The sequence below is a fragment of the Orbicella franksi genome, chromosome 2 (genome assembly GCF_964199315.1).
Source record: "Orbicella franksi chromosome 2, jaOrbFran1.1, whole genome shotgun sequence".
NCBI classification, from domain to species: Eukaryota; Metazoa; Cnidaria; class Anthozoa; order Scleractinia; family Merulinidae; genus Orbicella; species Orbicella franksi.
This window is the reverse complement of record NC_138146.1, coordinates 18611347-18636411: the sequence shown is the minus strand read 5'-3', so window position 1 is coordinate 18636411 and position 25065 is coordinate 18611347. Positions and strand designations below refer to the sequence as shown.

At 41.3% G+C, this 25065-nt stretch overlaps 2 protein-coding genes across 2 annotated transcripts; one reads left to right on the top strand and one right to left on the bottom strand.

Moving 5' to 3' along the window:
• Positions 1–1176: 1176 nt before the first annotated feature.
• Positions 1177–7749, bottom strand: LOC145478415 (succinate--CoA ligase [ADP/GDP-forming] subunit alpha, mitochondrial-like). Its single transcript, XM_081456442.1, has 11 exons — positions 7674–7749; positions 4675–4784; positions 4121–4237; positions 3832–4044; positions 3650–3707; positions 3389–3472; positions 3140–3217; positions 2588–2728; positions 2349–2398; positions 2166–2237; positions 1177–1760 (listed from the first exon to the last, which is right to left on the bottom strand). The coding sequence occupies exons 1-11, from the start codon at positions 7702–7704 to the stop codon at positions 1725–1727; spliced, it is 990 nt and encodes a 329-aa protein (XP_081312568.1). The 5' UTR covers positions 7705–7749; the 3' UTR covers positions 1177–1724.
• On the top strand, positions 7750–24810 carry LOC145478392 (uncharacterized). The gene is made up of 7 exons (XM_081456408.1): positions 7750–8657; positions 9660–10350; positions 15611–16362; positions 17408–17553; positions 18196–18877; positions 19576–21989; positions 24021–24810. The coding sequence occupies exons 1-7, from the start codon at positions 7769–7771 to the stop codon at positions 24294–24296; spliced, it is 5850 nt and encodes a 1949-aa protein (XP_081312534.1). The 5' UTR covers positions 7750–7768; the 3' UTR covers positions 24297–24810.
• Positions 24811–25065: the final 255 nt, after the last annotated feature.

The following is a 25065-nucleotide window of genomic DNA, read 5'->3' as shown; positions in this document are numbered from 1 at the left end:
GAACCTCTCTCCATATTAAGAATATTTGAATAGAACAGCTCCACAATTATAAGGTTTGAGATTTTGCTACGGCTTTCCGGGCGCGAAAACTTTTCGGGACGATCGAGAAATGGGCCCCAGACCCTGGTTGTCGAAAGAGAGGATAACGATTTGCACTAACAGAGCGCTATCTATTGGATAGTGATTGGTCCTGTTAAAAGCGTTATCTATCATTAGACAACCAGCTCAGGGGCAACCATAGCACAATATTTACGGATTATTAAAATAAAAACGTCACGTCGAGAAATTTATTGAACTTGAGAGTTGTTTTCAGTTTTCCATACATGTGTTTAATTTTGTTTAATGTGAGACTTGTATTCGAGTAGCTGAGGGCGAGGAGGGAGTCCACTTAGAATCTTCGTGTCTCGCGGGGATCCATGAAAACAGAGCGGTTGCATCAATGGCGATCCAATGTTGCAACCTTGTTTCAGTTCAATATCCTCTGGCCCAAAAAGACGTTACATAATGACTGGTCATGTATAAATACTGCACTGTCTGAACTGAGATTTGTTTAGACACAAAAAAGTTGAACTCCTAGCGCCAGGTATATATTATAGTGGGCATGTAAGTCCACCGACCGTCTCGAACTTACACAAACGTAGCTAAGGTTTCGACTCCTTTTTTTGTGCAGTAATTATACAAACGTAGCTAAGGTTTTCGACTGATTCGTTTTTTTTCTTCTTCCCCTTGAACGTTCATATAGCACGTGTTCTGTTGAAGAACACTGCCAGCCAGGGAAAGATGTCATCTATCCTGATCTATCGACTCGATTTATCCCATACAAACTAGCACTAATTTTTCCCTTTTCCGCGCGAGTTACGTTACGACAGAACACAAAATGGCTCAATATAAGCCGCTATAGAGAAGAAACTTTAAACCTGTGAAGGAAATACCTACCTGCCAGCCATAGCAAGCTTTGTTGAAGCTCTTGTGAGAACACAGCCGGCATACCCTTGAATTAGAGCTCTTTTGTTTCACTGAGAAATGCTATTCTGCAATCTCCACAAAGTGGGAGTAAGAAGTAAGGTAAGAGTGTGCCGTAGCGTTACTCGTGAAATGTGTGTATTCTGCCGAGAAGGATTGAGGAGGGATGTGCATGTATTGATAACCGTACAGTACGTGGCAAAACAAAGCTAAAACAGTACATATAGGTTTATTGGTCAGCTTCCTCTCTAACTGACTGGAGTCTGTACTGTTAAAGAATTAGCAGTTCCTGAATACAAGACATAACTGTACACTTAGAGCAACCAATTCTTTAAATGAATTGGATGCATACAAAGAAATAATTGATTCGCCCAGCGGAATTGACGGACAGACAATTACTTTTGATACAGAAGGTAGTTTTGTAAACCAGAACAGATAACACCAGATACTCCTTTGATATTAGGTAATAACAGAAAAGGTGTCCTTCCTCAATAAAAAAGCACCTTTAAATTCATTTTCACTCCCGTCTTCAATATATCAAGTGTTAAGCAATAGAGCTCATAAAAAATTTGTTTTCAGTCTGTCGTCTTGATGATACAATAGTAACACATTCCTCGACGGTTATGTGACTTAAACACCATGCATGACACCTGTAAACAAGTCTATGCAGTGTGTCACACAAAGAAATCACAAACGCGTCGAATCAATAAAAGCAAGTCTTTTGAGCAAAGATATGATTAAAAAGAGGAATGAATCACTTATTACATCTTCTCAGCATTGTGTCGCTCTTCAAAAACCTGAAAAGAAGAATATTTATTTTACAAAGACATTTACAACAATTTTCAATTTTTTTGTCGTAAGGTTCATGATCCAGGCTATTTTAGGCGATTCAACCTGTCGTAGCTCTCGGCAAAATAAACATTTCACCATGCAATGAGCTCTTTAAAATTGTCCTGCTCTGCTGAAAAACTGCATGCAAATTTGTTAGCATTTTGAAAAATACAGTCAGCTGTGCATACAACCTTTTAACACAGGTGGTCTGAACATGTGTAAAATGGACACAGGTTCTAAATTACCCCAAACCAACTTACAGTCGTGTAAATTCTACTTGAGAAAGATGTTTTTCACATTGATCTTTTCAAGTTTTCCTTTTTCTGTTTGCCACTTTATTAACAATGTACATGTCAGCATTACAACATTACCTTTTTCAGTGTGGAACCCATTTGAGCTGGAGATGAAGTCACCCTGACACCTGCATCTCTTAAAGCTTTAATCTGAAACAAAAAGTTCATCATTATAGTTGTAATGTAGATAAGCCTACACCCATGAGGCATAAAACATGCAACACACAGGACATGTACGAGTTCCATTTTTCCTTTGACTACCTTATGTTCAGCAGTTCCTCTACCAGCAGCAATAATTGCACCAGCATGACCTACAGTGGTATAACACAATACTGTTAATTTCATTACGAACTGATTTTTAAATACACATTGCACAATACCACAATATGTGCACAAGACTATCTCTGCCAAGCCGTCTGTACACATTGGATACCTATAAATAAAAAATGATTTTAAAAAGTGACTAAAAATAAACAACCAAAATATCTTGTAATCCTGACCCATTCTCCTTCCAGGAGGTGCCGTGACTCCAGCAATGAATGATACCACAGGCTTGGCATTCTCGCCTGTGTTATGCAGTTGAAGATACTCTGCTGCTCTTTCCTCAGCGCCACCTCCAATCTCACCAATCAGGATGATGCCTACAGTGAAACAAAACATATCAGAGTCAAGCTCTCTGTACTGACTGTTTTTTTCATAATTTGTACTTGCTGCAGGGCTGTTAATAAGGGCCATGACCCATAAGATCTGTGACGGCTGACTGGGCTCTAAATGTTATGGGTGAACTTGCCTGTAGTTGATACAATTCAACCATTAAGTTACAAATTTGTTACGGGTGTGAAGATCAAGGCTGCAGGTGAATCAAAACATAATGACAGCCCTGTATTGATAATGTAACAAGAAATGAAAGTGTTAATCAGATCATTCTTTGGAAATATCACTTACAAACAATAATTAAATTGCCAGTAAGAGTAAAGTGGGTCCAGATTTTACAGGGAACATGGCAGTCAATGAGAAGACAGAGCATAATGATTGTGTAACACAAATCAAACCTTCCGTCTCTGGATCTTGTAAGAAAACGTCTAAACAATCCATGAAGTTTGTACCATTGAACGGGTCTCCACCAATACCTGCAGGTAAGATGTATAAATGGTGCTGTTGGAAGTGTTGGACAATTGCTGCAAAACTGATACTCAACATTATTGTTGTTTACATTTTGTTTAGAATTCAAACTCCACCATGAAAATGTAAAGAAAAATGAAGATTGCAAAATAGGATCTATTTTGAACTTTGCTTCTTACCTATACAAAGAGATTGTCCAAGCCCAACCTCTGTCGTTTGATGAACAGCTTCGTATGTTAGAGTTCCTGATCTTGAAACAATACCTTTAACAGACAAACAAAAAAGTCTCACTTGCTTTAGCAACAAAAACACACCTGTAACTCGTACTTTCTTGATTATTCTAAGCCAGGCAGAGTAGCAAAATAAGGAGGACCTAATTAGGTAAGTGCTGGAAGAAATAGAAACACAATTTAATTCAGTTTCATTGGTTATATACCAACCTATTTTTCCCAGTTTGTGAATGTGCCCAGGCATAATACCAATTTTACACTGTCCTGGCTGCAAGGCAACAAATTTACAAATTAGAACCCAAAAATGGCAAGAAATTACCTGCAATATTGAATAATTTAAACATTACTTAATAAACAGTAAACTTATTCTTATGAATTGTTTGTCTACCAACCTTGATAATTCCAGGACAATTGGGACCAACCATTCTGCTTTTTTCCTGTCGTTCTAATGTGTGTTTGATTTTGACCATATCTTGTTGGGGTATTCCCTCTGTTATGCATACAATTAAACCAATTTCAGCGTCAATTGCTTCTAAAACAGCAGCGGCAGCATATGGGGGTGGCACATACACCACTGTAGCATCAGCACCAGTAGCATCCTTAGCCTGAAGAGACAAGTGTTCAACATTCATCATTCACGTTGCATGTAAAGCGCTAAGCTATGATGAATATTTTTATTACCTCTTTTACACTGTCAAATACTGGAAGCCCCAAGTGTGTCTGGCCACCTTTCCCTGGTGACACACCTCCAACCATCTGTGTTCCATAAGCAATGGATTGTTCACTGTGAAAAGTCCCCTAGTTAAAATAAAGCACACATTAGAAAATCAACATAACAATGTCACAGCTAAATAACAGTCTGCACAAAGAAAACTACAACATAAAAACCTTGCAAAATACTATTCAAAACTCAGAAAGAAATGCACAAGAAACCTCATTCAGAACAAAAATTGTACATGTAACTTTAAAAAGATTTAGTCATTAACTGCTTGGATTAAATTTAACCTTGTATAATATATTAAACCAAATTATTTTTGTTAGTAAAAATATTTGATACAAATCAGTGTACAAAAATGTTCTGGATACAATATCCAGGAATCTATATTGTGAACACTAAGGTGGATCATCAGTTCTACACTGCTGAACATGAGATTCAATTCTTGTCTTCAGGTAAATTGTGCTATGTAACAAATGGAAGAGCTGGTATTTTGTCCTCTATGTAAACTACTTCTCACCTGTTTCCCAGTAAATCCCTGACAAATAAGCTTAGTATTTTTGTCAATCAAAAGATTTTTCCTGGTACCAGTATAGTTGTGACGAATTCCCACTTGCTCTAAGCTGAGTCCTTCAGGAATAATAAGAATGTGAGCAGACAATTCATTAGCCCCTGCCTTTTAAAATGTACATGTACCAAACAGGTCATTTCTGAGAAGCACTGAGTGATTGGTGGGCTGAAGTTAGCCAGTTGCTGATCGATCAACATGAAGATGAGAAGGTCAAAAACATTTACTGGATCTATAAGGTGCTGTTACAACAAGCAATGTCTGTGTTTCTTGTTTTGCAGTTTTGCTGTACCATTATGAGACAAGCTGGACAAAACAGTGCATGGGGTGTTACACTAAAAGTTACATTAGGCAATTACAAGCTGAGTGGCAAAGTTGCGGAGTGTAGATTGGCTTGCACAGTGCTTTCAGTAACATTTGAAGTAGATGTCTGCCAGTATAAAGGTAGGAGGCTCAGGATATATAACCTTTGCTTGGGGGGGGGGGGGGGGGGGGTCTGGGGGCATGTTTCCCCAGAAAATTTTGAAGTTTAAACTCTTGGAATTAAGATTTCCAGCTTTCTGGGCATCAAAGTTAGTAAAGTCAATGATGAATATATGCTGGAACCAATCTTTTTCGCTCACTGCCCGTAAATGATTTATCTCTGTCTGGGTTATCGAAGTGCATCGGCTTCCTTCACAAATTTCTGCAAGTGTAAAAACTGTGAACAGGCTTGTGGAATGAATTTCCAAACGATGAACAAATAAAGTCTTTCATTACTTCAATTGATGGCCCTTTGTGTGGCTCACGACTTTCCAAAAATTGCAAAGATGGCGAGGCCTTATCTGCGACTTCAGACCGTATAGTTTTGGAATCAGTTGGGTTGACTGGCGAAATTTCATCATTGGAATGAAGCATTTCGTTTTGTGCAATTGATATTCATCCGTAAGCAAAGAAGAACACAATAGGTTTATAAAAGAACAATTCAGAAGTCAAAGAAATTTATTCAAAGTACCTGTTTTGCTTTCAAAAGAACGTAAACAAATCAGTCTGTCCAGACTGTATATGGGTGTGCACTTTGCTGCCATCTTTTCTCGACCAACCACATGGTAATAGTTTAAAAGCAAGGTTAAGTTTTATTACGATACTGCTAAAAATGGCTGACTGTTTTGCAATTTGCATTTGCATTTGATGGATGTGTACGCTTTTATATACATGAACATTCAAGGCAAATGTAAGAAATATTTTATCAGTTTATTTGAACTGAGAAATAGGTAGGCAGTAAATATTACAAGAGTTATATTTTTGAAGTTTTTGTCAACAAACACAGCCAAGTAGCTGGTGACTCAATGACTCACAACTGCCAGAGCTCCAGCAGTAGCCGGCTTCTAATGAAAGCGCTGTTGCAGGCTACCCGGTCTCCCGCTGTTACACAGTTGTAGCGTTTACCCATTAGTGCATGTGAAAGGGAATCTGGAGAGAACATGCTGTCTGCCATTAAATCCTCGAGTTATGAGTGTTGGTAGAATGTGAGTGATTAAGAGTTTATAATTCGAACCATCTGTGCAGGAAACTACAACTGCATAAGCTATAACATTGTTTCATTATTGCTGTAACTGTGGCAGAAATAGCAAAATAATTCATTTTGTTCAATGGCTTTTGGAAACTAGTGCTTTCATTTACCAGTAAAGGTAATACATTAAATTAGCCAACCAAAACATAATGGACAAAAGCCCTAGTGTATATATACTTCTAGCTATAAGGTACAGTCTCCAAAGGTAAATATCTTCTTTGAGTATACTATCGATCTGGAAACTGGAGGTTTATAGGCCTATGTCCAGAATCCAGTCAGTGCAGACATGTACAGTGTGGGGCCCAGTTCTTGGCCACGCCCAGTTCTCAGCCACTTTTTGTTCAGCGTTTATTTTTTGCGCCACAAATCTGAATAAAAAGCAATTGTTTCCAGAGGCAGCTTGATTCCTTGTCTTCCATTCTGCCAAGTTTTTCTGTGAGCACGTTGAAGTGACGCGAAGGTAGGTGAATTTGGTTTCCCCGAAAACGTGTTTGTTTACAGCTACTCAAATTACATGGTTTAATTCAAGTTTATATTTTGTCTGTCTAGAAAGCCCAAATGAGCCAATTCTTTGCATAAAGGATGTAGGGTGATAAAGCTATCTGTTAAATATAAACTTTTCCTGGCCTGTTTAATTCTTTGACCTAAATTCACTCCTCAATATTTCCTTAGTACTTTTGCGTATTTGCCTATTCTGGGCCACCCTGCTCGCCTTCAACACTAAAAGCGCTCATAGTTTTGTGTGGAGTATTCGTGTCAAGTCAGTTGTAAAAGTAAAGCTGTAATGGGGTGGCATGCTGAAAACTATGAGCTCTGACTTAACCCCGTTTTAAATACCCAACTCTTTTTTAGCGTCGCTTGACTGCACTTAAGAGAAAAACTAGGTGTGCAAAAAACTTCCTTTTCTAACATGAAACAAAGCTCTTTAAGGATAATTTGTGATCGAAATATCAAAACACAAGCCTTATAAGTGATTTAACAACAAAAAATGGTAATAAAGCGTTGTTCATTCTGAGGAATCGCGTGCACTCTTTTGTGGCCGAGAGCTGGGCCCGCTGGGCGATAACTGGGCCCACGAACGAAACCTCCATTTTCGTTATTACTCGGGAGAAAACAGCGTTGAGCATTCGATAGCTCTACATGTGTAAACTGAATGCTGAAGCTAGTTATGCGTGGAATGTTAAGTCCTTACGGCTATTCCAAGGTAACAAATACAAGTTTACGTTTTTTGTGGCCGAGAACTGGGCCCCATACTGTACATGTATTTTGCAAGAAAATTACACTAATAGCTAACCAGTTGAACAACAAATGAATTTCCTACTATGGCTGATAACGTGGCAAATGATTACATCTAAAGGATAACCAATTGCAGTAACGGCAATATAACATTATTGCTCACCAAATCTCCTAAGTGCCACACGAAACGCCATCTTGGAAAGCGGCCTTCCCAAAAGTCTTCGCGAGCTGAGGATTGAGTTTGCAAGGAGCCATGGGATGTTACGAGCCCAGGCAAATGAAGCGCGGTTCGGTTTGATTCTACGAAGAAATTGTTTTCATTGTTATTGTTATGTTCGTGAACGTAGAATGGATTTCAGTCCGGAAGAATTTGATGTTAGCCCTCCTTGCTTTTTGGTTGAGAATTCCCAGGCCGATGAATCGCAGCAACTGGGCCGATCTGACAGCGATCAGCATTTATCGATCATAAAGCAGCTGCCGATCTTTCGATTGTCGAACAGAACTGACTCTTCAGCTTGTAATTCGAGGAATGATTCGTCTGTTCCTCGACATCCTGTTGCTCTAAGTTGTCCTACGGCTGGCGGAGAGGGTTATGGAAAGGAAGAAGGGGATCCAAGTCGGGAACAGGGGCATGGGGACCAGCCGGGGGAGGGAGGTCATGGTAGTGGCGGTGATGACGACAGAGGTGATGGTGGTGGTGGGGATAATGGTGGGGGTGGTGGTGGTGATAATGGTGGGGGTGGTGGTGGTGGTGGAGGTGATGGGGGTGGTGGTGATGATGAAGATGATAATGAGAACAATGGCCAGGATCCCAGTACAAATGAAGAAGAATCGCCTCATTCAGAGGAACCATCTTCATCATCATCAAGTGATACTATTCCAAGGTTGATTCGCCCTGAAGCTGTTGTCACTAATAATGACCAGTGGAAAGGACAGAAGTTTGTGGTGCAGGTTGTGCAAGATGCACCACTGTCGGGTGCAGACACCAGTCATGGCAGTGGAGGTAGCATGCATGAATCTAGTGATAACTATAGCCAAGCATCAACTGGTATTGTGGGGGAAGGGAGAGATGTTGGTGCTGATGTAAGTGAAGCATCCACAGCCCTGATGGAAGAAGAGAGAAAGTCAACAAGCTCTTCTAGTATAGGTAAGACTTGTGTTAATCACCCAACCTTCATAGGCACTTAGCTACTGGAAATCAAGAATTCAAATTTCTCCTCTCATCGTTTCCTATTTAAAGGTGATCAGGCTGTGAAAGCTAATTCAACTATCACCTCTTAGAAGTAGACAAATTGTTTTTTTTGTTTTGTTTTTTTTGCAGTTAATTTAAAACTTTTGTTGTTCATTCGATGATTTAGCTATGATTGTTGAACTTGCTTTGTTTTTGATGTCATTACGCATTTGATGGTTCAGTTACATCTCAGTGCTACTGAGGGGTACTGAGTGTTAACACAGAGTAGTCTTATATCAGGGATCCATGTTTGCAGTCATCTGGTAGTCTGAGATGACTGAAAAATAATAAGGATGACCAAACAATATGACAACTATAGAGTTTAGTTTGACTCTACCAGAAAAAAAAAACATTTCTTAAAGTTTCTTATGAGTTCCCTGCATTCTGCTTCCATTTGGACTTTTAGAAAACAGAGAAAGATTTGCAGCTTTCTTTCATGATAAAATCATCGTGATTTTGGTCCCAGTCATATTGGATAATGTGGTATTCTCCAGGGATGAAATCATTGCAGGCTCAATTTTCATTTTGTCAACCACTGATTTTCTGTGTCCACTGACAGCCACAACTACGGACATGATGTTCTGGGAGACTGGTCACATGAAAATGATAAAAAAGTAAACTTTCCATTTGACATGTTGTTCAGTCCCCGTTCTTTCCTATTGAAAGGGCACGTAAAAATTTGCCAGGGCAAGTATGTCATCTGACTTACTTGATGACATACTTGCCTGGCTGGCAACTTGGCGAAAAAAAAGTTTTCAGTCGCAAATATAAGTGATCGACAAAGGCTTTTGAACAAGAATAAGCCCGGGGCCTACCATATCCACATGTCAGTTGAGCTAAACGACATGTAGTTCATTATACATTTAGTATGTTTTGGTACATCATTTACCTCTGAACTCTGATGTCTTTAATGCATAGGACATAAATCTGAACAAGGATCAACTATCAGCAGTAGTAGTTACCATGGAGATCTATCAAGTCTATCAAGTGGAAGCAGCTTCCCTGTATCCCCAGAAGTACGTAAACACCTTCCACTTCATCCAATGCTTCGGACGCAGTCAACAAGCGATAGCAGCAGCACCAGTGCTGGCAGTAAAGATCAGGAGAAAATACACAGCAAAGTCACTGGCTACAAGTTGGTTAGTGTGCAGGAGGAACAAAGTGATAAGGAAGAATCTGAAGTATGTTCTTCACAAGAAGACTTGTTCGCTTCTTCTCAAGGCCACCAGGAAAGAGGCAAGACATCAGATTTATCTCACTTGAACTTTTCTCCACAACTCCGATCGACTCCAGTGGATGGACAAAGCAGATCTCAGGAAAATCCCCATGAGAAATCACTCTACAAGAAAGTCCTTACCACTAAGCAGCGGACGTCAACACCCGTGGAAGGTGGTCACTTTCTTTATACCCCTCCCTCCCAGGGGACACCAATTGACAATATTGCATTTAAGAGCTTGCAGTTCTCTGGAGAGCCAAGTGTCAGAGAGACATCATCCTCATCATCTGACAAGGTGTCACCTTCACCAGAAGTGTACAACTCAATTCCAGCTTTGGATCCATCTTCTCCCACTGCTAGTGAGGAGGAGCAAGCAGAAGAGAAAACCAGCAGGTAATGAAAGAAAGGGCTAATATATAGATTTAGGCCAGCCTAAAAGCGTAGCTCCTGGGCCGCGTTGTTCAGAGTCAAATAACCCAGGAGAAAGGTAGAATTTTGATTTCAGTTTTGTAGCTTTGCGGCGCGGTTCTCTGTATATTGTTTGGCCTTCTGTTTTGAGCTTTAATAATCACTGTATATACAAAACAAAGCAGCCAAAAAACATTTGTATAGAAAAAAAAGTTATAATTTGGTTAACTTTTAATCCTTGGTAGCGTTAACCGGCTTCTGAACAATCCTGCCCTGTTTTCAACAAGTTAACCTGAGATGAGCCCACAATCCAATCGAAAACCAGCACTTGGTCAGCGGTCAACTTCAAAAAAACACGCGACCTCGATAAGCTGTAAACTTGAGCCCGCGATATGGTCACGTGATACTGGTCAGCGGATACCTTGTTTTGACAGGTGTCAATTGATCATAACATGGATGTCCAATATCAAAGAAGTACACGGTAAACCAAGGCTGCATGTCTCTGTCAACCTATTATTTGGAGTATGGTGGCCATGTTGCGCGACTCCGTCGTCGTCGCCGTCGTGCGTACGCGCCCACGAGCAATACCGCTAGCCATGATGACCATGAGAAAATCAACTCATGGGTTTCCTTTTCTCTCCTATATGAGTATGGGGCTCCGCTTGGCGGCCCTTCGGGCTGCCGGAGCTCCGCTATTAAGAGTATTTATTATTCCATTATATCAATTTTCAATTGAGTGTCAAAAGAAATCAGGCAATTACTTTGGTTTGGTGTTATTATGGTTTGAGATTGGCTGACAAATCTAATTGAAGGGGTGAGTGCAAAACCATGCTAAGTGACGATTTGGGTGAAAAAAAAAATTTTCGCGAAAGGGCTTGAATTTTTGCATGTGGTCTTCAATGTAATAGAAAAATGTGGCCCTGTATTTTTGTCGCTGGTTTTTGCTTCGTTTTCGAGTTATAACGTATGCAAAAATACTTGGCTTTTCCTAGCCATGTCTTTAGGAGTTTATTTGTTGAACAGCAAACAGGCAGACTGTTTATAGTGTATGAAGTCAAAATCAAATCTCACAGCATATATAGAGCGGAAATCTGGGAACAGATTGTTTACATCGGCTATTGTGACGTGAGCACAACACGTGAATCGATCGAGTGGCAAACGAAATACCATCGAACTAAAAAGAGATGTGCCGCATTAGACCTCTGTCAACTAATATCTTAAGCATTGTGTTAAAGTACCTTGTGTGCCTGCCTGGTGGTTGAGAGGCATCATAAAGCCTCGATAAACCCGTAAGTCATCAGCACGTTTTAAAGAATCAAAATGTGTTCTGAAACTTCGAAGGTAGCTGATATACCGTAATGGTGTTATCGGCGTTCGAAGTCAGATCGAGCCAGGCAGCAAAGTCCAAGAGCAGTTCTTGCCCAAGAAAAATACCCTCTCATGAGTTGTGGCCCATTTGCCAAGCGTTGCTAGTGTCAAAGTTTGGAAAGCCAGAACTGGTTTTTGACTTATAAAATTTGTCTTGTATCGACCGCCATGTTTTCCCGCGCACGAGGTGTAAAGACCCTTCCCGGCATGCATTGCGATCACGTTCTGCTCACGTTTCTCGAACTGGTAACTAGATTGTTTCGGCTTTTTTCATTTAAAGATAATAATGGCCAACAAGTAGCGATCGATTGTAACATAGATCTGTGATCCAGGTTGCTTTGATTTTATTTCATATCGGCATGATTTGTAGTGTTTTGAACTTCTGGGATCAGCGGACATGCAGATGTATGGAGACCCATACGTTGCGCAGAAGGGTTAATTTGTTAAACTGTTAGGCGGTGCGTGACATAAAGCTACGATCGCGTTTGTCGAAAAATATGTATTTATCTCGTGATTTTTAGCCATTTAAGACGTTGCTGTATTTGGAAAAGTGCTAATTTGATGTTTATTTGTTCAGTGCAGATAGTCGTTGTCCCAGATAACCAAAGTAAGTTCCAGATGTTAACACTATTTTCCGGCCGCCATATTTTACCTATTTAAACCTGAAATCAACATTTTTGAGCTTATACGTTGCGTGAAATTAACATTGTGCTGTTTTGTAAGTGAAATCAACATCCTTGCCGTCACGCGTTAACGTGAAATCAGCATTTTGACCTATTTAGAGCTGAAATCGACATTTTTGAGCTTATACGCTGCGTTAAATCAACTTTTGCTGTTTTCTAAGTGAAATCAACATCCTTGCCATCAAGCGCTACCGTGAAATCAGCATTTTTACCTATTTAGACCTGAAATCAACATTTTTGAGCTTATACGCTGCGTGAAATTAACATTTTGCTGTTTTCTAAGTGAAATCAACATCCTTGCCGTCATGCGTTAACGTGAAATCAGCATTTTTACCTATTTAGACCTGAAATCAATATTTTTGAGCTTATACGCTGCGTTAAATCAACATTTTGCTGTTTTCTAAGTGAAATCAACATCCTTGCCGTCAAGCGCTACCGTGAAATCAGCATTTTTACCTATTTAGACCTGAAATCAACATTTTTGAGCTTATACGCTGCGTGAAATTAACATTTTGCTGTTTTCTAAGTGAAATCAACATCCTTGCCATCACGCGTTAACGTGAAATCAGCATTTTTACCTATTTAGACCTGAAATCAACATTTTTGAGCTTATACGTTGCGTGAAATCAACATTTTGCTGTTTTCTAAGTGAAATCAACAACCTTTCCGTCACGGGTTAACATGAAATCAATATTTAAACCTTTTTTGACCTGAAATCGACATTTTTGAGCTTTTACGTTGCGTGAAATTGACATTTTGCTGCTCTCTAAGAGAAATCAACATCCTTGCCGTCGCGCGTTAACATGAGTCAATGTTTTAACCACTTTTGACCTGAAATCAATAAATTTGAGCTTATATAAGTTGCGTGAAATTGACATTTTGCTGGTTTCTAAGTAAAATCAAAGTCCTCGCGGTCGTGGCGGGCCGATCCTTTGTTATAATAAACCGAGGCGAGACTTCGACTTATAACAAAGGCTTGGCTTGGCTATTATAACAAAGGGTCGGCTCTGTTTATCATAACAAAGGCCCGGCTTCGTTTATTTGAAGACCTCGGCGGGAAAAGGGCGCTAGGTATTTTAATCAAAAGTGAACTTTCTCGAAAACGCTCCAAATTTCCCATACAGTTTTGTGTAGGTATGTTTAACAATGTCCCGTAGTTTTTCCGCTAAGCTTCGCTTCGTTTTCGAGATATTGTGTATGCAGAAAAACCACTCAGTTTTCCTAGCGGCATCTTTATAAACGAAGTAAAAACCAGTGACAAAAATACAGGACCACGTTTTTCTATTACATTGAAGACTGCATGCAAAAATTCAAGCCCTTTCACGAAAATTTTTTTTTCACCCAAATCGTCACTTAGCATGGTTTTGCACTCACCCCTTCAATTGGTAAGTAATTGGTTTGGTTTTGGTTATAAGACACTGAATGGACCTTTTCAGGGGGTAAGACGGCCATTTTGAATTTTTTTGTTTCCAATAATTATTGTGGGATGCTTAGGGGGTAAATTAATATGTATTTGCCCCTTAAGCATCCCATAATAGCTATTTGAGACAATAGAACTCTAACTGGCTGCTGTATTGCTGAAAAGGTCCATTAAAAACTGCTCTAACTTAGACAGGACAAGGAGACCTCTAGAAAAACCACCAGGGTGATGGGGGCTGCCACCTCATTTCAATAAACATGCATGAGCCCAAGGTTATTTTCAGATGGCTAGTTATAAATTATACCAAAACTGGGCAATTTACTGGAGAAGACAAAAAACACACAGTTACATGTATGCAAGAGGAAGAGGCAGCGTGGCAGAGTGGACATGAAATCCATAGGTCATGGATTCAAGTCAAGCTCTACATGTATCCACAAGCTACCTGGACTTGATTTGCCATAGACCTGATTTCAACTTCTCAACCATGCTTGTTAATAGCAAACTGGGTGTGGTTCTGTAATAGCCAGTGCTTTTGAAGTAATGAAGGAGTACATGAAAATTATAAGGTTAATCGGCTATTTTGTTAGTGAAATGGACTGAGAGATTTCAGCTGCCTCATTTCATTTACAGAAGAGGTGGCTGAAATTCAACCGTCTTTTTCAAGCATGCATTACAATTAAAGTTCTTTAACATCTTAATAGTTAATTCAGACTTCACTATAAACTTCACACTAATAAATAGATTTAGCCAAGCCTCAAAGCGGAGCTCCTGGCCCAGGTTGTTCAAACCTGATTAAGCTAACCCAGGATAAGCAAGAATTTTGATTTGAGTTTTGTAACTTTGTTTGGCCTTCTGTTTTGAGTGGGAATAATCTCAGACTACACAAAACATAAGCAGTGGAAAACATTTTTATACAAGAAAAATAAATTTTATCGTTAAACATTATTGTGTTAAATTTAACATAACAAGTTTGTTTAATTTATGATTTTCGAACCTGTTTGATAATGAGTGCAAGACAAAGGAAAATAAAAGGAAAGTGATGTGTAAATTGTAATAAATGGTTAATGGATTTAATAAATACAGTCAAACCCCTATTACTGGTAAGCAGTCACCTATTGAATGGCCTCCCCTATTAGGCAACTAGTACTCAAAGTTCCAATGAGGGATTTCCTATTGTTTGCCCCCTTTAAGTGTCCACTATCCATTTCCTAAAGGGTGGCTGTATTGTGCGGTTCCAGAAAATATCCATACTCCCCCCCATAGAAGGGATTGGAATTTCCTGGGGGATGGGGGGTTCTATGAGACCAAGAAATTTAAAGAAATGTATGAAGCTTAACTGGAATTTCCAGAGGGGTGGGGAGGTGTTAGGAAAAATCCCTTCCATGCAGGAGGTATGGATATTTTCTGGAACTACACAATGTTAAATTTAACATAACAATTTTGTTTAATTTGCGATTTTTCAAACCTGTTTGATAATGAGTGCAAGACAAAGGAAAATAAAAGGAAAGTGATGTGTAAATTGTACTAAATAGTTAATGCATTTAATAAATACAGTCAAACCCCTATTTAGCGGCCACCTATTAAATGGCCACCCCTACTAGGCGACCAGTATTCAAAGTCCCAATGAGGGATTTCCTATTGTTTTAGCCTCTATTAAGTGGTCAGCCCCCTTTAAGTGACCACTATCCATTTTCCCAAGGTTGGCTGTAGATATAGGGGTTGAACTGCATTTAATGTTTGCAAATATGAGTAATTTTATTTTCAATTTATTTAGTTCTTGTGGGAAAGAGAACAACACTGAGAAGGGTTCTTCTCAAAGGCAGACTGAAGAGGGTCATGAGGTAGCTCAATCAGGGGGTAAGAGACTGAGTGCTGATCGGGAACCATCAGAGATATCAAGAGCCGCAGCAGAATTAGTACAGTCATTTGATTTGTCAGAGAACCAAGAGAAACATTTTGAGAGGCCTGCACCCCTCAAATTCAAGGAGACATCAGATGATGAGGTAGTGGTGTTACCTCAATGGCAACAAAAACAACAGCAAGAAGTTCACCAGCAAGGCGGTGGTACCGACGAAAAGAAGTCATCATCGAGTACCAGTTCATCACAAGGGTCATCAGGGGATGATCAATTTAGGGGTGAGCCACAACCTCAGGTGCAGCAGTGGCAGTCAGTTGTTAGTGCACTTGTTTCCAGCAGTTCAGGTTCCCAAGGCACAAAGGCAGAAGCTGTGATGCAGGCATCTAATTCCAACAAACAACAATCTGTACAAGTAGTGGATGTGAGTTTTTTCGAGAATAGTGAAGCTGTGCCTCTTATCTCCAAGGCAGAATGTCCCAAGGAAGCACCACAAGGGAACCAGTTGTCACTTTCTCCATCATCTCTTGCAATAGATCCCTTTAAACCAGATGATGGAAATGGTAAAGGAACAGAGGAAAGTCCTGTGTTAATCCCAGGTCCCACACAACCCGTGTTGAGTGAAGATATGTTCTGTCCAGTTGTTACACAAGAACAGCAGGATATTTCAGGTTTTTTATGTATTCTTATGTATTACACTCATCCACAATAGATGAGCTTGGGGAGTGGTGCCTAAAAGGAGGGTGAAGCCATGAGTGCCACCGAACCGAACCCATAGGGTAGCCATGACAACCCTGTGAGCGGCAACCACCCAACCGGCACCGTCACACTAAAAAACAGTGGAAACACAGATACTTCCCACATAATTACCATGACTAGAGGGAGGGATGAGCCGGGAATAAAAGCACCGTGAGAACTACCCGATAGCGATAACAAACACGGAATGACTTGACATCTGAAGCTTAACTGTAAACCATGTGGTGCCCCTGCACGAAACCCCCGGCCACCCCACACCAAAACCCTGGGAGATACTGCTGGCCAGCATTGTCTCATGTTTAACTTAGCCTAAATTACATTTAGCCACATTTTTTTTTGGTTGTTGTAACTTTTTTGTCTGGAATCTTTGGTCTGTATCATGAAGTTGCAAATATCATGTGACCTAGGTTCTACAAATCCTGTGAAAGCTCTCAAAAAGAAGTGTCACAAAATATCGCCCATCCAACACCAGAACAGGGCAGCCCTGTCTTGCAGTCATGCCATTAATATGGCCACCTCATTATTACGGCCACTTTATTTTAGCCCAATCAAAAGCTCAGTCAGTCATTTTCTCATTCAAAGAACTCCTTAAATAGGGTACCCCGTTAATACTGCCATATTTTTGTGGCCTGTTGGTGACTGGATTAACAGGGTTTCACTGTATTTAGTCGTTTCAAAAATGCTATGTAATAAGATGATTTAAATCTGAGTGGAGGAAGGTGATCATGCATGTAGGTCCGAGATCTAGATGACCATTCCTGCTCTCCTACTGAATGCAGCAAAGTACCTCCTCTTTGGAGAGGGGTGGGTGGGTGGCAGTCAGCATACTGTTTACAAAGTAAAAAGAAAATCGTCAACTAGGGATAGTGTCTTATTGTACTTATGGAGGAGAATCAAAAGTTGTCAGTTCTGGGTCTGGCAAGAGTGAGCGGTAGTAATAGCTTTGTAATGTTGTAACAGATAAATCAGCTGATCAGCCAATGGTAGAAGAAGAAAACATGGCTGAAGATTCTCAGGACATAGTGGTGCCATTCTCTCTACACCTGACCCAGTCACAAACAGACACGGACAACCAGGTACCAACTGCAATGGAGGTGATTGATGAGGTAATCCTGAGCTAATTAAAACTGTATCCTGAGTCCACTTTACTCATGTAGTGAAGTCTTAACCCATATGTATCTGGTCTAAGGACAGTTTACTACAAATAAGACTGAAAAAGCTCTTAAAAATGTCCAATAGTTTAATAGCATAAACAAGACGTTTTGGGCTCGGCAATTCTTCAGGATGCTGAAAATGAAAGTACAGTCGACTCCCGACAACTCGAACCTTCAGGGGAAACAGTAAAAGGTTCGAGTTATCGGAAGTTCGAGTTATTGAGGGTAAATTTACATAGAAAATGGCCTGAAGGGAAATGAAAATTACTTCGATTAGCGGGAGGTTCGAGTTGGCGAGGGTTCGAGTTATCGGGAGTCAACTGCATGTTGAAAATGTAAGAATTGCAAAGAGAAATTTAATGCTGGTGGTAACCCTATGATGGGCTAGGATCCCATCCAGTGGAAATTAAAAACACTGTAAGTCACTCCTTGCTACTGAAACGCCAAGGACTGACCAACAGATTGTTTTAAGTTTAAAAAAGAGTTGCCCAGTAGATCTTCTTCATCATGATGTACTAAAATGTATGCACAGCTTGTCATTCAACTCTCGAATGTGCAACCTCTTTTGGTGGACATGTAGGCTTACTTTCACAGGAATTGCACCAGGAGGTGATTGTTGTTGAGCCGGCAGATGACGCCAGAGAGGACAAGCCTGCTGAACTAATTCAAAAGGAAGAGGTGGCGTCACTGACGAAACAAGACTCAAGCAGTCAGTCGATCTTGGCTCCGTTGGTGCAGCCACAGTCTAAAGTGTTTCATGCTCCAGAGGATGGAAATAGAAAGCTAAATCCAGAAAAGCAGAATGTGGAGATGTCTGGCGACTTACCTGAAAATCTTGCAGACAGAGATGGTATGTCCTTCAACAAAGTTCCCATAGGGGAAGATTCCCACCCTTCCACTGATCCTGTCGTAACAACTCCTGAAAATCTCCTCTTGGCTGAAAATTCTGGGGGAGGTGCTCCCAGCGAGGAAAGTGGGCGCGTCGAACTTGAAAAAGAACAGTTAAGTACACCTGAAAAAGACATTCCCGCAAGGAGACCGACAAAACCGCGGCTTCCAGTGGCAATATTTTCCGAAACCTCGAGCGAATCTGCCACTGGGTTTCATTTTTCTTTACCAAAAGAGCCGCTGAAACCGTTAATGTCTGCCACCCCACCCCCCATAAGACCCGTTCGTTACGACACTCCGGACTCAGAGGAGAGGAGCAGTAGACGCAGTACTATCCCGGATGTAGTTCTGCCTGTGGTAACAGAGACGCCGGGCATGTCCAGTCAAGGTATAATTTGGACTTTTAGTTTTAGACCAAGCGCTCCCCTTTCTTCATTTAGCGTAACCCACAGAATCGTTATGTATCAGGTGAATTTGCTATCTTATTTGGCGACAAACGGGCCATCTATTATCGACAGACGGCACCGGGAGCTTGTCAGGTTTAAAAGTGGTTTCATGTTTTTGTGGAGTTTCTTAAAAGAATATATTTTGGGGGGTTTATAGATAGGTCGGTCTTTAGACAGTCCACTCTAGGTTTCTACGTTAATAGGAACCTCGAGCTTGCCTTCCAATGGTTGATAATTATACCCTCTTAGAGACGTTATTGGCAGATGGTCAAATTCTCCAACTTGACTTTACCATCTGTGAATCTCATTGGCTTTCAATCAATTTTTTGTTCTTCTATAGTTTCAACTTCCATTTTAGAAGTTTCATTTGATTTTTAAGAGGTGCTATTGGAATTTGCGACAAATTGTAATGAATTATCAACGTATTTTTTTCAAGAGAAGAACAGAATTTGACAAAAGTTTGCCCGACTTTTTTGTGAAACAAATTTGAGATCTAAACTTGTTTCGTGCTAAATTCAAGACAACACCCCATTAGACCACTTTTGTATGTAACATAATCGCCTAAAATGGCATAACGCACAGGTTTTATAATTTTTTGAGTTTTATACCACTCGTTTACGCAGATTTATTTTCTTTGTAGCTCCATCAGGTTCTTTGGATCAGATTAGGCCCCAGTCCCTCACAGTGTCTATGCCGCGTCACGGTTCCCCATTTAGTGACTCAGAAAGTTCAGAACCAGTCTTTCACTTCGAGCCTGCCCTTCCGATTTCCACGACGCCGGGCAGATCAGGCCTTCTCCAGCCCAGTGCCTCTGAGCCCTCGCGATCAATATTCAGTCACGCTCGAGAGGCCATCGCAAAAAGTAAGAAAAGAGAAGTACACGTGGAAAAAGACAACGATCCGTTTGCGTTTACCGCCGAAGATGAGGCGCCTGAACCAGTAAGAAAAAAGCCAAGAAGGGGATCTCCTCGAGGGACGCGAGGAAAAGAGATTAGGTCAAGAGAGGAGGACGATAGCAATACTAAAACTCGTGATGCATCAACTTACAGAATTGTTGAGGGCCCAAGCTTGTCCAACGACCAATCAGTTGAGGATCGCAGAGAGGAAGAAGGAACATCAAAACCTACTTCTTTGCAAGAAGGAGTTGGCGGCAAACGTGGGCGTCAAGAAAGCGGTGAATCGTCTGAGAGCGACCTACCAGTAGAACGGTCAAAACGGGCGCGAAAGGAGGAGGAAGAACCGAAGCAATACAAGCAAATCACTCACATGCGTACTATTACCACAGTAACGACTCAAGTCCAACGAGTGGTTACAGTCAGCGTCGTCGGTAAGGAGTCCGGCGAAGTGGTCGAGGTCTTAACCTGGGAAGAAGACTTGGCACCACAAATCGAAAACAAGGAGGAAGAGGAGGAACAGGTACATGATCTTGTCGATGGCTCGCGTCTGACGCTGTCTTCAAAGTCACCAAAACAGCAAGAGCACCAACAGCAAAGCAGAAGCTCTCCTCGAATTAAGAATGGTAAATCGCTAGTTACCACCAGGTCTGCGTCTAAATCAGTTGGAAGGACATCAACCAAGCAACTAGCCATGACAACATCTGAGAAGAGTGGTTCTGATAGAGGCTCGGATGATTCAGGAAATGGAATAGGCGAAGATCATCAGAGAAGGGATGAGCCCACAGTTGAAGAAACCCCTGCGGTTACTAGACAGGCCACCATGCCCGTTGTGGAAGAGGAAGCAGATCTCAAACGCAGCTCATCAAGTGATTTATCTCTGACACCTGGAACCCGCGTGTTGGCCAAGTGGCTGGACAGTTACTTCTATCCAGGAGTAATCACTACAAAGCAGTACAAGAACGGCCGGTACTTGGTCAGATTTGATGACGGTGATAAACGAAGGATACCGAGGGAAAACCTCATCATCAAAGATTTACTTCCTGCGGGGCAAAGTGTCATGGCTCAAGGGAATGATGAGGATGACTTTTACGAGGAAGGAGTCATCGTCGGCCATTATCGAGAAGGAAATTCACGCGGTTACGAGATACAAACCCAGAGTGGCGCAATTAGTCGGTATCCTCGAAGTAGAGTTATTTTATCAGAACCGCAAGCTGCGGTCATTCTGTCGAGCGAGAGTTCCGTTAATGTTACGAGTGGCTCAAGCATCAGTATTGGTGCTCATAGCTTGAGGAGGAAGGAGGGAAGCGCTGCAAGTAGTGGGGCAAGTATGCACAACATCACGAAGTCGGGTAGTACAAGCTCTAAAGACACAAGTGACACTTCAAGTGAGGAGAGGGCTCGGGGAAAGAATGCCGCTCGTGCCTCAACGCACGAGAGTCCTAGACTAACAAAAGCTGCGACTGCGAGCACTGACATAACGCCCAAGTCTACACACAAGTCATCGCATAAGGTCAAAGCACAAGCGAGACGAGCGGGACATAGGATTGCTGAAAGTGAATCGAGTTCTGATGAGCAACGCGCTGCCGCTGCGAGCAAAACACGACCAGTTAAAAGAGGGCTGTCGTCGTCGTACAGCGCAAAATCACCTGCAAAGCCGACAGTCAATGAACCGTTCGCCGCTCCGACGCGACGTTCGCCTCGTAAACAGATGAGCGGAAAAGAAGACACCGTTGAATCACCTTGTCTGCCTGGCAACAGAAACATATTTGCGGGGTTAGCTTTTCTAGTGACTGGTGTAGGTAGGGACAAAAACGAACCCGAGGAATCGGATAGCGAATCAGAGAGAATCGAGTTCAATCGCGACCATCTCAAACGCCAGATCGAGGCCGGAGGCGGCGTCGTGCTGTCGTCATTTTCTCAATCCCAGATCTCTAGCACGGAGTGCTTCCTCATCTCGCACACACACCAGCGGACTCAAAAGTATTTCCAGTCCCTGGCCTCTGGAATTCCTTGTGTGTCGCACATGTGGATTAATGACTCTTGCACGTGTGATCGTCGTCTGGACTACAAGAGATATCTACTTCCTGCAGGGGAAAGCTTAGAGGAAGGCGGAATAGTGGAGTGTCGGCCACGCAGAAACATCTTACGCGATATGCGGGTGAGTGGATTTCCGTTAATAATTAAACTCGCGGACACGCGGCAACATTGCGAATAATAGGCCCTTTGCACGATCCGGTCACATCGTACAAAATCACACATGCCGGGACGCAAGTTGCATAGTGGGACTACAACTCGTACCAGTCCACCTTGACCCGCCTTTGTTTTGGAAGTCCCACTGTGCAACTTGCGTTCTTTGCACCATGTGACCGGATCGTGCAAAGGGTCTATTTCTAAGTTACACCAACTCTTTCAGGTAATAAGCCCTTTGAAAGATCCGGTCACATGGTACAAAATCACACATGCTGGGACGCAAGTTGCACCGTGGGACTTCCAAAACAAAGGCGAGTCAAGGTGGACTGGTACGAGTTGCTTTGTTTTGGAAGTCCCACTGTGCAACTTTCGTCCCAGCATATGTGATTTTGCACCATGTGACCGGATCGTGCAAAGGGCCTGTTGTTTTCACGTGACGTTACAGGCAGCAATGATGGCGAGCAACCGCGTTGTTTCACCGTGTGTTCGGACCTAAAGCATAGCATAGCACTAACCAATGCGATATCTAAGGCCTTGTCCACACTACGTCGCAAGAATTTGAAAACGCAGCTTTATTTCTATGGTTAGGCCCACCGTCCACACTAACCAGTCAGTTAACTTGTCGATAAGCAATATTCAAATAAAGTGTAGGTGCCAATTGACAGCAAAGCAGGCAATGGGCAAGCGAGTGTGGGAAAACTGCAAATAAAGGGGGTAACCATGGCAACCTCCCATGGGTCATCTCAGGAAAACAGAACTTCTCGGAAACGTGCTTCAAACCGGCGGAATTTGAATACGCCGGCTTTGCGTTTTAGTGCTGAAGGAAAACATTTTGAAAAAGGAGTTTTTCGAAAACGATGACGTCACGATAATCGTGAGATTTCTCTGCCCGAGTTTTCCTGAAAGACAAATCCAAAGTGTCCGGTAATTGTTGCGTTTTCAAATTTCTCCGGCGCAGTGTGGTGGGAAAGCATTTGATGCGTTTTCAGAGTGAAACCTCCGTTTTCAAATTTCTCCGGTGTAGTGTGGACGGGCCTTAAGCTACTTGAGTAAACAGTTCAGCTCACACGTACATAGTTTTGTGTGAAAATGGTTTTGTTGTTGCGTTGCGCGCTTTTGTTTTTTCAACCTCGTTCCCATGGTTGCATTTCTCCCCGCCACTCTTGAGAGCGGAAAGGGGAAAGAAAATAAGGGAGACCTTGGGAACAAAGAAGTAGACGTCCTACCGCTGAAAGCTGAGCCCTTCCTACGATCATCAGTGGCGCCAACTTTCTAGAGTGCACTCTGGTACTCCCACTCGCCAGGATTTGCACTTGTTTCTCCAACACGCATAGGGGAATACATGCTGATGTCATTGTTTACATTTTTGCTCATTTGCATACGACTTTGCTTACAGAAGGAAACATGTTAGATATGAATTGACTCCAGGCAGCTAAAGAGCTAGTGAAACTTAATACATGGTGAAATTTTAGCTCTTTGGGTGTAATATTCAAGGAGATATTGTCTTTCAAAAACTACAAAATTTCTGGGTGGCAAAAGCGCTAATGAGCTCATACATTCTTTGTAAAATTTTGAGTTTTTAAACGCGTGTTGCACAAAAAGTATTCAATACATCAGGCTCATATTCATTGGCAGAGTTAATCGTACTATGACCTTTCAATATTCAGAACTGAGTTATTTGTAGTTCCATCAGAAACTGAATTGCTTATGCTAATGAAGCAAATATTGTAAACAAGGATTCCCCTGTAGCGGTAGCTGGAAGTCATCTGGCTCTGGGAACGAGGCACGAACTGTCAAATTTTCCTCTTCTTTCGGTACCTGCCATGAGTAAACAGCCACCAGAAAAGGTGCCCACTAAAGGAGGAAAACTGTGCTGTTCATACGTAGCCGGGACCATAACTAAATCTACGCTTATGAGAGTTTTGAGTCCACAGGAAAATGCAGTGTGGAGAATAATTTGCCATATATTTATTTTACTTTTTGTTTTGCTATCAATAAGGTTCATCTTCACGGGAGTCAGCAGTTTAAAGACACTTGGTCCAGCGTTTTGCTTGCTGCGGGATGTAAGATGGTCACCAAAATTCCAAGCCGCGTTGATTATCATTGCGATGTTGTTATCTGCGAGGATAACAAGCTTCCTGAAAGCGTCAAACACGCTGTGAGTCTGGGGATTCCTATCGTCTCACTGGAGTGGCTTTTACAGTCACTTATTAACGGTCGCCAGGTTCCATTCGATGGCCATGCAAAATATGATTACCGTTACAAGAGTGCGTGACCATGAAAAGAACTGGCAGTGCGTGACTGAGTCTTAGAAACTGGGAAATGTTACAGCATTTAAAAGATAAAGCCATGTCACCTGGGAATGCGTGACAATATCCAAGAGACTACGCGGTCATGTCGTAAGAACTCAGAATGCGTGACCATATCGAAGAATTAGGAATGTACGACAAGTAGCAGACCTGTCGTGTGAAAAATCTTTATTGATAATAGTTTTAAGTGATCACAGAAACACAAAATTAAATCTTAAATTTTATCCAGTTTCTTTGACAGCATTGTTTTAATTTTAGAAATACGCCGTGGTCATGTCTTACAAAAGTTAAGTTCTCCAAAACTAGTTCACTGTAATTTTACTTTTTTTGTCAACCCACGTGATCAGAGATGAAATCACCATGTAAGCGTCAATCACATGGCTGGATTTGTAATAAACTATGACCAAATTATTTTTAAAAATATTGATTATGATTTGATATGTAATAATTTTAGAAATAGTGTATATTTAGTAGTTTTAATTTGCCTGTTGTTTTATGAAAACAAGTTACTAATAGTTTTATTGAATTTTTATCACATTATTTATTTTGATTAGCACAGATTGGAAGTTTTTCAACACTGAAATATATATCGGGTACGTATTGACTGAGAGGGAGGTCTTAACGGGAATATTTTTGGCGCGCAACCGTGTGATGCATGGACTGGATACTGTTACAGCCATGAGTCTTTATAATTTAGTCATACTCTCCATACTCAGTCAGTAAGTGCTTTATCAT